This window comes from Panthera tigris, chromosome D2, assembly GCF_018350195.1.
Source record: "Panthera tigris isolate Pti1 chromosome D2, P.tigris_Pti1_mat1.1, whole genome shotgun sequence".
In the NCBI taxonomy this organism is placed as follows: Eukaryota; Metazoa; Chordata; class Mammalia; order Carnivora; family Felidae; genus Panthera; species Panthera tigris.
Genome location: NC_056670.1, coordinates 30,061,969 through 30,073,312, shown reverse-complemented (window position 1 = coordinate 30,073,312; position 11,344 = coordinate 30,061,969). Strand labels below are relative to the sequence as shown.

Below are 11,344 nucleotides of genomic sequence, written 5' to 3'. Positions count from 1 at the left end.
CTTGAACTTCCTAAGTTCCCCCCTCCCTCTTCTTGTGCCATGTGGGCTAGGGCAGAACTGCCTGCACTTATAACCTGAGAATTAGGCCCACATACACCCCACATACGCAGGTGACATTTTTTCTCTAGCCCCGCTGGAAGTCCTGGAAGCAACGGGATCCGCATTTGAGTCACTTCGTCAGGAAAAGTCAGTTTCTCGGCATTAGCTGAGCTCAAAGCTGCAAAGAAATGCCCTCCCTGGGCCACTGAGGGCTCTAACACAGGCCAGTGCTTCACAGGGAAACTTCTTAACTCTGTCCTGCTGGCAAGGAGCCATACTGGACATTTTTTCAAGTTTTTGTCTCCCAGAATTTCAAAAGCAGGTTACATTTGAAGTGTTCTTGGCTTAGGGCAGCGAATTTTCACTAGCAAGCGCTGCAGGAAGTGATGTGATCGTGGCTCAGTGTGCTGCACCCAGGGACTGTATACACACCTGCCATCTGGACCTCACAACCAGCCCGGATGGCACCTTATTCCCATTTCACAGATGGGGAAACCGAGGCATGGTAAGTAGCTTGCCCACGGACACACAACTAGCAAGTGGGAGGTCTGACTCCACTGCTCCTTGCTTCCTATGAAAAACACAAGCACCAGGCAAGGGACACTGTGTCCTGAATGACAGCCAGGTCACAATATCACATTAATTGAAGGAACCAGGCTGAGAAAAAAAATAGGTGTATGTCTTGGTGGGCAGTGCAGCGGTGGGGCTGGCTAGGCAGCCCCCAAACTGGAGAGGGTCCAGCCTTAGAGAATGAGTGGGTCCCTTCCGCTGGGGCCACCCTCTGTGATGACAGCAGGGCTGGATGAAGAAAGAATGGAGAGTAAGCCTTCGTGCTCCACTGCTCTCCTTGGAAGCTCAAATACCAGGGAGTCTGCTTCACAACGGAGCCTCTTCCTGGGGCCTCAGTCTCCCTCTTCCTGCCCCCAGGCCGAATCTGCTCCCGCCTGGATCTGGCCATCTGAGTTGCTTTAACCTCTGGTTGACCATCTGTGCAAAGGGGGTGACATCTATTTTTCTTCGTTTGGGAGAGGATAAAATGAAAGGACGCTCTTGGCAGAGGGCTTAGCCCCGCATGAGACCACAAGGAACGAATCCCAATGGAGCTGCATGCTCCCTCCACCAGAAACCTGAGTTCTTCCAATCCCTGAAGTATAAGGTCATGGTAAGCCTGGGGTTGTTGAGGTGCATGGTCATCTGGGTCAGGAGGGAGTACCGCGATTCATGGACAGCGGTCGTGCTCCTGTTCAAACTCTCCACCAGGTGGCGCCACGGTACAAAATTCACAGCCCTTGAAGCCAACACCTGGAGACGCTGGGGTTTCCAGGGTCTTCCTGCACAAGGAGAATGGAAATTGATTACCCAGGCTAAAGAAAGCCTGAGGCTGTGTCACTCTTCAAGCCTTTCCTCAATTTCCTTAATCTAAATCTGCATCAAATATGGAGCAGGACAGGGTGGGGAGGGGTGGAGGGGGGAGTGCTGGGAAGGAGTTGGTGGGGGAGGATGGGGGTACAGACCGTGAGGCTGGCAATACCACGCCGTATCAGCAGCGACTACAAACACCATGCGTCCTCGCTGAGCCAGACAAAGCTAGGCGAAGACAGGAAAGGCACCATAGCCATCTGCAAAGGGAACCGAGAAAATCGAATGGGACTCCAGAGGCTAGTCCTGCCTTGACCTCTCCTGGCACACAGGAGACTCTCCCTGAATGTTTGCTGAACCAACTTAGAAGTTAGGACTAAGTTCAAACCACCCAAGGAACCTCACCCCTCAGGCACTGGAGAAACCCTAGTGCCATTTCTCTCAGGGACCCCACAATTCAGAGAAACAGCCCCATGGAGTGGTTCAGGGTCAGAGCTACAAGATCCTTGGGGGTCAATTATGTCAACCCCTTATGGTACAAATGACTTCATGGAGGCCAAAGAGGGTCACCAACTCACCCAAATACCAAAACACAACAGAATTAAGAAGGTGTCTATGCACTAATAAGAAATGTGTCCAGTCCAGGATGTACTGTTAAGTAAAAAAGTGAGAGCAGATATGTGTCTAGTTTTCCATTATTTGTATTTTTAAAAAGAGAAACTTAGTATACTTTATGTTGCTTATATTTGTGTAAATGAATTCTGGAAGGATTGAAAGGACACTAAGAACTGTAGTCATGGGGTGGAGGGGGATAGAAGGATGGATGGAAGGGAGGGAGAGGGAGGGAGGGAGGAAGGTGGAAGAAGGAAGGAAGGAAGAGGAAGGAAGGAAGGATAGAAGAATGGATGGATGGAAGGATGGTTGGAAGGGAGGAAAGTTGGAAGAAGAATGGGTGGATGGATAAATGGATGGATGGATGGAGGGAAGGAAAGATGGATAGAAGGAAGGAAGGAACGAACAAACGAAGGAACAAAGGAACGAAGGACTGATGGATGGACGGGGACAGGAGAGGGAGTTGAGACTTTCTTCTGTATGCATTTGTACATCGCTTGATCTTTAAACTTGCGGATGTATTACCTTTCAAAGACTAACCTTTAAAAATAGCTTGCTCACGATCATATAGTATTTCCCACAGTCATGGGATGCCTTTACCTGACATGTGTGAAGTGATCTGGGGGGACTATGCAAGATGACAAAACAATTCACAAACACAGCACCAAATCATAAAATGAGAAAGCCCTTTCCTCCTCATGTCTCTTCAGTCTTCTGACTCCATCGAGGAGAATGTCTCAGTGAGATGCTAATAGGTCTTTAACACTCTCTAAATCCTGGTAAATTGCCTTTTCAACAAAGAAAGCAGGCATCCGGCTCAGAGCCTTGGCCACAAGCAGCGGCTAGCTAAAATGGAATCATGTTATTTTCTCTACACTGAACTTACTTGTTTATAGTAGATATTTCTACTATGAATGGCAGGTAACGCTCACTCTCCATTTACAGTAGTCAGATGAGGCTTCCTTTTCAAAGAGATTTAAATAAAATGCAAGTTGTTCTCAATGTTAAGATGAAAAATGTTAAGTAAACCCTAATGCTGTTGTTTTGTGCTAACCTTGTGCCAGAATCTGCTAAGTGCTTGCCACGAATTAATGCTTAATCCTCCTGCCCCTGTGAGGTGCACAGGAGGACAGAGGGGCAGAGAGCATGTGGACTGTGTCCAAGGTCACCGGTTAACTGGGATGGAGCCGACAATGTGAACTTAGGCATTCAGCCTCCCACGGGGACCCCCCACACCGGAGGGACCAAGGTTGGTGGTCCAGTGAATGCAGACCAGCCCTCCTGCCTCCAGCCCAGAGCCCAGCCCACCCAGCCCTTGACGAAATTGCCCTAAAGGCTCAGGCTTCACTCTGGACAGTTTCATCTTCCTCTTCCAAACTCTGGGTCCCAAAAGCCAAATGGTTTCAGCTCTTGCCCCACCCCCAAGCCTGAGGGTCTGTCTCTGTCTCTTGGGCCCTGGGCACAAGGAAGGGTAAGCTTTGCCTCTCCCGTTGTCGTGCCCTGCTTGAGAGGCTGCAAGCTTCTCTCTCCATCACATTTTGGCAGCAAAACCCTCTGCGCTCCCTCCCCCACCCTCACCACCCCTGCACAGCCCTTCAGGGACCCTGTGCGAGGTAATTGGATTTCTCCCCTTGTCAGTTTGCAATGAAAATGTCATGCATTCAGGAATGCAGGGAAGAGGGCTACACCCCTATTCAGCGGCTGCAGCCCAGAGCTGGAAAGCTACGGAGGCCACCCAGCTGGGCAGCTGCGGCCAACATCCTCGCACCCACCCTGCGTCCTCTGCCCTCGAAGAGCTGATCTGATGGCCACAGTGGGTCCCAGCAGGTAGTGAGGCCTGCCCCTGTCGGGTCTCCCTCCTCTCTGAGCGGGCAGAGGTGGCTCCCCCCCCTCCCTGGGCCTCTGCACAGTCAGGGGTTCTACTGCCTCTCTCCTCCCAACCTTTGCATCAAAATCGCCCCCCTTTGAAAGAGGCAGGCTCTGGGCCGCATCCCTCAGCATGTCTGAGAAGGTCTGCGGTGAGGTCTGGGAATCTGCCTCTGTAACAAGTCCACGGGTGATTCTGACATCCGGCCAAAGGTGAAGTCAAGGAATGGTTAAGAATGTGGCCTCAGTTGGATCCTCGCTCCACCCCCTGGCTCACGAGGGGTCCCAGGGCAACTTATAAGTGCTCTAGGATGTGCTCAGCAGGGAAATAAAAAGGACAGTAGTAGAGCGTGAGTCATAAAGCTGGGGGGGGGGGCGGGCTGGGGCGGTATAAATGAATGACTTCGAGTGCTCAGCACAGGTCAGGCACACAGCACGCAGCAAATTCGTCCCGTCCTCATAGGAGATCTACAGCAAGCCCCTCAGGGTCCCGGCCCACACAGAAGCAGCTGTGGAGGGGGCAACACTAGTCTTCGAAGCCCAGCACTACCCCAGCTGGGGGTCCCAGGCGTCTGCTACCTTGTGGCCACCTTAGGCCAAAGCCCACAGCACGGGAGCTGGGGTCCAAGGTGCAGCGTCTGTGGAGGAGGTTTGGGGGTGGCTGCGGCCCCTCCTTTTTATGCCCCCCTCTCTCATCCACCATGCAAGGGTGAGCCTGAGGCTCCGAGAGGCAGGAGGGACCCTGATCATCATCCCTCTCCTTAGAGGTAAGGAACAAGGCTGTCGAGAGGCCAAGTGAACTGTCCAAGGTCACGGACCCACAAAGTAGAGCAGGGCCTGCAAACAGACAGGTCTCCTCCGGGGCCAGGTGGCCTGGGTGGGGGTAGCCTTCGCTGCCCACAAGGTCAGGCACCCAAGGGCAGAGGCTCTGACCACCACACCAAGGCTTCTTCCTCAACTCAGAGCCAGAGCCCCCAGTCAGGGACCTTGGCCAAAGGGCCGGGTTCTGGTCCCAGTCCCAGAGAGCCGGGAGCCAACGGAGGGCTCCCTGGGGAAGCTGGTAAAATGGGAGGCGCCATTTGGCCCCATCTCAAGTTTGGTATCTCTTGTGGGAAGGCAGAAACATGGCCTCCACCTGTAGGCTAGCTAGATGGTGGGGAGAGGTAGGGTTTGGAAAATGAAGGCCTTGGAACTTTCGGAAGGAGGGCCCAGGCACCCGGGGAGTCTGGGAGATGGAGTGGGGACAGGCCGTCAGACCCCGCAGCTCCACTCATCAGGTAACCCCAACCAAGGAGTCAAAATAACTCCACAGGGGGAGGGGGAGCTCCCCTTTCCACAAAGGCAGCAAAGGCCTGGTGAGATCCAAGCTGCGGCTCACGTGGTGTGGGGGGCAGCTCTCGCCAAGGCAGCCAAGCCGAAAATCCAACCTGACACAGAGACACAGGGCTTCAAGGATTAGCCCTGGAGATTAGCAGAAACCTTCCCTGAAAACCTGCCCTCCAAGCAGCCCGGTCCGGGGGGTCCTGTCACACAGCAGGCAAGGCAGGGGGTGGGCAGAGGAAGAAAGCCCCTCCCTCCTCCTCAGACAGGAGGTCTAGGAATAAGATGCCCACTAGGCCGAGACGGCCTTCGGCCTCACCCCAAGCCTCATCAGGACCTGCATCCGGCCACCGGGAGGAACAAGCCTCTGCCAGCTGAGAACCTGCTGGCACCACGCTTTCTCAGCGTGCGCAGGCGAGAGCCTCCCTGAAGGCCATTCTGAGGACAGGCAGGGAAAAGGCCCCGGATGCTACTGCTACACAGGTCGAGCAACCCTAGGGGGCACTCTGCCTCTGCCCACGGGCCACACTGGCCCGGCCTACCTTCAGACCCCGGTGGCTGTGAGAAGGGAAACAGCGCAACGGTTAGCAAACTGCCCAGGGCCCAAGGGGCACAGGGAAGGTGAGTTGAAATAAGAAGGGTCAAGAGGCGGGTTCCTGATTCAACCAGAGTAATTCTGTCAGGTCCGGGTTGTGTGTGTTGGATGAGAAAACAGAACTTTTTCTCAAACAACTCACCTCAGGCCCCCAACCCCTTCCCTTAGGCTAACAAGTCACTGGAGGGGCCTTGGCCCCAGGGTAGGTGTGGCCACCGATGTCCAGGCTCCTCCTGCACCCCAGGGCCTTCCTGGACACGAGGACAGGCCCCATGCCCCCCCCCCCAGGCTCTTTCTAGTCAGGAGCGGAGAGGAAACCCCTGGGCTCCCCTGCCTTCCCTAAAGGACCTTCGCTTCTCCTCAGAAGGCTCGGGCCTTGGGAACCGACACCAAATTCTAGACAAAAAGACCGTTCTCAGACCTGAATTTGTGGACTCAGATTCATACCCCTTAAAGGGACTTTATATATTGGGGGTTCACTTAAGATTTCTTTTCTTCAGAGTCCCACAGCTTTGCAAAGCAAAAAGAAGGGGAAAGCCCAGCCCCAGAGGGACATGCTGAGGGGGGAGTATGAGGGAGGGGGATGCTGTGCACAGTGATCCCTTTCCCGTGGCTGTGAGGCCACAGCCACATAAGCTTGGGGGCTGGCAGAAGATGCCATGGGGGACAGCAGGGACACCAGCCAGACCTGGGCACCACCTCCCCTTGCCCAGGCCCCACAGGAGCGGCTGGAGGCCAGACCTTCTGTTCCCTCTCTGCAATGCCCCCAAGGGCCCAGCGCCCTCCCCTCCATCACAAAGGGAAACCATGTTCCAACAGCTGCCCCCAAATAAAGACGCAGGAAACACTGAGAAAGGAGTCCTGTTCCAACACCACAAAGCTCCTTCGGGAATGTCTGTGATAAAGGCCACCAGCCCCCTCAAGGGCAGCAGTGGGCACAGGGGTGTTTTGGGGGGCAAGGTCCCGTTCCTAGGCAGCACAGCAGGCTCTCAGGAGGAAGGACAGAATCAATCTCAGTCTCAAACTACCCCCCAACCATCCCACATACACCCCATGATGGTTTGTTCCACTAGCCCTGGCCTTCAAGAAGCACCTCCCCAGCCTGCCTTCCTCCCCCGGCCCCAGAAGAATCCTAAGAGGAGGTGAAAACTCTGGTCTCCAGGCAAGGGAAGCCCTCAGGCTCACCCAGCCTCCCTCGGACCACCCGTGGGCCCAGAGCCCTCAGTCATCCGGTGTTACCCCCTCCCCCCCGACAGGGCCTCCACACAGACCCAGGGCTTACGGGCCCAAACTCAAGGCCTCCACTCGAGAAAAGCAGGGCACCCTTAGCCCCCACGCACTGAGCAGTCGGCACCAAGACCTCCTGCTTTTTAAGGAGAGTGAGCCGCAGGAGGGAAGCCGACCCCCTGGGCACGGAAGCCTCGCACCCCAGCAGTCCCATCGCCACAGCCGCATCGCCATTCTGGCCACAGGACTCCACCCCCCACAAGGCCGACATCTCAGAGTCAGCCAGAAATCATCCAAGCATCAGACAAGGGGCCCGGGTCTGCGCTTCACCTGGACCCCCCCCGCCCCCCCCCCCCCCCGCCAGGCTCCCAGAACCTATCAAGAAAAGCTTAGAAACCCCGGACCCCACCCCCCACCCCGGGGTCAAATGCCCACCTCCGCCCTGTTCCCAATCCCAGTCACTCCCAACCACCCTCCTCGTGTCTTCCAGATTTACAGGCAGCTGTACAATCATTTATGAATGTCATTATTGGATTCCATTTTAAATCTCTTTATTGAAAATGCCACCACAGTAAGTAGATGCCAGTGAGACTTGTCATAAACAAAAGTAGCCAATTAAAAATATACCATTAAAACCAAACAGGGCTATAAAAGTCTGGAAACTTTTCCCATCTGCCTTAAGCCCGAGGCCTCCTCGCTAGTAACAGGGGGAGTCATGCGTGAGTTCCAGAGGCATGAGAACACGCTGGCACCAAGTTCAGGCTATCTTCTTGGCATGAAAGGATTGGAAGAGAACTGGAAAGGGAATACCTTTCTTGCTCTGACTTTGTGCTTAACGCGGGCCCAATACTACCTAAAACCGTCTCAAGGGACTGAGGGGATCCACCCAATCCTTTGGGAAGGCAGGACCGGAGGCTTCCTCTGCCTCACGCCTCGCGCGACGTGAACGCGTGTTCTCTGAGCACACCTTCAAGGCACCCTGAGACCCCTGCCCCTGTGCCTGTTCTCACCCCCAGGCCCCAAAACTCCCTCTCCTCCACGCCTGCCCCGCTAGCTGCCAGGTGGGTCACCGCTGACTCAGGTGGGACACCAGGTAGACGAGGCCCACGAGCAGGAGTCCACGCACGCCAAGCATCATGAGCAGGAAGAGAAGCAGGATGGAGGTCACCGGCTCCACAGCATGGTTGCCGAGATGCCACTGGGGGAAGCCCATGTTCACCAGCTGCCGGTTGAGGTCATTGAACGGGGACTGAGCAGCGCCCAGCCTAGCACCCGCCTGCTGCTGGCGAGGGCCGGAACCCCCCAGGGGGGCACCATGGCCCCTGTTGAGAAAGCTCTGGAAGGCGAAGACAGAGAGACGAATGAATCTGGAGAAAGCTTCCCTGGCGCGAAGTACTAGGCAACAAGGGAATCTTCTGGGCTGGGCTCTGCCCTCCCCTCCAGCCCCCGAGGGCCACACCTTCCTTCCTCAGCAATCTCCAGATGCCACCCCCGGGGATGCCAATCACAGAGTCATAAGCTCTCAGAGCACAGAAAATGCCACTCTATTTTCCCCAAGTCCTGCCAGGGAGAAGGTGCCCAGGCCAGAGAAAAGAGAAGGGGTCAAGGAGGACGGGACCACAGGGCGCAGCTCCTGAGCAGGCATTCATATCATCGCTCCTTCCTTTAACACCACCATGGTGTGGCCGTGGGCCCATCTTTGTCACCTTCCCCGGGTTCTCTGTCGGCCGGCAGCCTCTTAAACAAAGATGCCAGCTCCAGCAGGGTTAACCAAGCTAAAGGAGAGACAGCTGTTGGATTCAAAGTCCGAGAAGGCTTCCAGAAGAGCAAGAACTGGGGAGGAAGGGGCCTGGCTGGGATTAAATCTGCATTTTTCCCCCAGTCTTGACCCTGTGTTCCCCAGCCCGACGCTCTGCAAAGAGGGCTTCAGGCTACAGAAGGTTAATGACTAGCAAGAGAGCTTCGGGGAGCTAAGGAGTCACTGGCGCAGAGGACAGGAGGCCAGCTGCCCCTGCCACGGGCGCTGGGCACCTACCTGTCGAGGGGTGTTGCTGCGCGAAGGGATAGTGTTCCTGACGCGAGGGTCGTCGTCCTGCACGATTTCCCCATTAGCCAAGATCCGCACCATCCTCCCAGGAGCTATGGGTCCCTGCTGGGCTGCACCCTTCCCCAGACCTGAAAGAAATGATTCATCAGAGGTAAAGAGACGCTTGCCTTCGTGGGAAAAGCTGAGATTGCAGGTGTTCACACCGGTCCCCCGAGCCCGGCCGGCACTGCGTCTGATTAATTACAAGGAGAGAAATAAATGCACGTTATTTGACAGACAAAAATCTTTCAGGCATGCGAGTCCACTGGGAAAACTACCAAAACGATCCTTGGAGATGGATGTTCTAGGAACCACCACTTCCAGCAACCCCAGGGATGAGAGCCCACGCTGGGGCCCAGGCCCTTGTGGGAAGTCCACTGAGGCCCACCGCACTTACACCTCCCCACACGCTCCGGAGCAGGTACAGCTAGAGATCCAGAGAGGTCTAACCGGCCTGCCCAGGACCACTCACGTAGAGGCAACAGAGAAAGAAGGGGAAGCCACAGGAACGCTGGCCCCAGGTCCTTCTCTCGGCTCTAAATATGGAGTCCAGGGCACCGAGATCCCCCCTGTCCCTATTTCCCATCCGTTACAAAATGGCCCGTTGGGAGTAAATGCCAAGGACCCGGGCCTGCTCCCCACAGAAGCTCTGGACCCACTTTGTTGCTACTTCAGGTTCACGGCCTGGCAGCAGACCATACTGCTGGCCACAGGGCCGCCAGCGCTGGGGGAGGAGCAGACCTTTCTCGCAGAGGGCACGCCCCTCACCTGGCCCTCACCTCTCAGATAACACCAGTCCCCCCCCACCCCTGCTCACCGGGGCGGCGCCAGCCTTCCCAAACTAGGGGACGGGGGATGCGGCTGGGGCTCTGAGCCGGGCGCTCCGCAGACCCCCCAAGGGTGTCCGTGGGCTGGAGGTGGGGGTGGGGTCCTTCCATGGCGCTCCCCGAGTCTGTGTAAAGGCCATTCTTTTCTAAGGAGATGAGCCAGTTTTCACCTAAATTCTGAAAAGCACTTGTGACACGCGCCCCAAAGGGGGTGAGGAGCCCCTGTTCTGTTGCCCTTGGCCCAGAGCGTGGGACAGGCGGGTCCCCCTTCCGAAGCCCGTCGGTCCCTGGAGAAGGCCAAGCGGGTCACGGAGCCCCGCAGTCCCTCGGCGCTTGGCCACGCCGAGCCCGCTGGGTGGGCGGAGGCCTCGGTTGGCCCTCGGGGCACCTGACTCGGGAGCTGGGGGGGGGGAACTCGGGGGGCGGGGGCGGCTGCCGCGGGGCGGGGGAGGGGACAGGGGGACGCGGGCTGCGGGGAGGGGGCGCCGCCCAGGCTGCCGAGCCCGGGCTCGGGGGAGGGGAGGGATGCGCGCCCGCTCGCCCGCGCCCCGGGCCCGGACACCCACCTTCGGGCGCGGCTCCCGGGCCTCGGCTGCGTCCACTCCCCGCGGCTCCCAGGCCGCTTCCTCCCACCTGACCTCACAGGAAGCTCGAGCCGCAGCGGCACGGCCAGCGGGCGGCGCCGCAGCCCCCTCTTTAGGCCGCCGGGGGCACTGCAGCTGCCGGGCCCGGGAGCGGCGCTGGGCAGGGAGGAGGGAGAGAAACTGGGCGCCACCGGGAAGAAGGAGGGAGAAAAGAGGGTGGGGAGGAAAGAGCGGAGGAAGTAGGAGAAGGAGGAGGGAGAAGAAGAAGAGGAAGAAAGGGAAGTGGAGCCCGTGGAGGAAAAGCCCAGAGGGTGCGAGACCCTCTGCCCTGGGGGAGGCACAGGCTCAACCCACCAGTAAGAGCTTGCTGAGCCGGCTCGGGGGAATGCCTCTTGAGTGGGACCCAGCCCGACCCTCAAGGAGCTCCAGCTTCCAGTGGGGAAGACGAAGCATGAACCACAAGGCAGGAGGTGCAAGTAACTGCAGCTTGTAGGAAGGCAGGCTTCCTGGAGGAGGCGATCTTTGAGGTGGGGCCAGAAGTGTAGGTAGGATAAATAGGGACGGCCACTCCTGGCAAAGGGTACCACCTGTCAAAGGAGTGAACAATCAACAATCAGTCTCTGCCTCTTTCCTGATGTCTTCATACCCGCCCCCCGCCTACTTTCATAAGCTGTTCTCTGTGGACCCTTTCACCAGTGGGAGAGAATGAACGCTGCGGTCCCACAATTTGGGTTTCAGCCTCCGAAACCGGCCGGTCAGTCTCCTCATTTGCAACATGGAGGTAATCGTATCAGTTACTTCACAGGATTGTGGCAAAGATTACAAATGA

The 11,344-nt window shown here is 56.8% G+C and overlaps 1 protein-coding gene across 3 annotated transcripts; it reads right to left on the bottom strand.

Moving 5' to 3' along the window:
- Positions 1-7,573: 7,573 nt before the first annotated feature.
- On the bottom strand, positions 7,574-10,910 carry FAM241B (family with sequence similarity 241 member B). 3 transcript variants are annotated; one of them, XM_042960665.1, is made up of 3 exons: positions 10,870-10,910; positions 9,054-9,193; positions 7,574-8,354 (listed from the first exon to the last, which is right to left on the bottom strand). In XM_042960665.1, exons 2-3 carry the CDS (start codon positions 9,144-9,146, stop codon positions 8,085-8,087), a joined length of 363 nt encoding a protein of 120 aa, XP_042816599.1. In that variant the 5' UTR covers positions 9,147-9,193; positions 10,870-10,910; the 3' UTR covers positions 7,574-8,084. The 3 variants fall into 3 exon arrangements, with proteins under 3 accessions (XP_042816599.1, XP_042816598.1, XP_042816597.1); XM_042960664.1 differs by lacking the exon at positions 10,870-10,910 and adding an exon at positions 10,498-10,584; XM_042960663.1 differs by lacking the exon at positions 10,870-10,910 and adding an exon at positions 9,922-9,975.
- Positions 10,911-11,344: the final 434 nt, after the last annotated feature.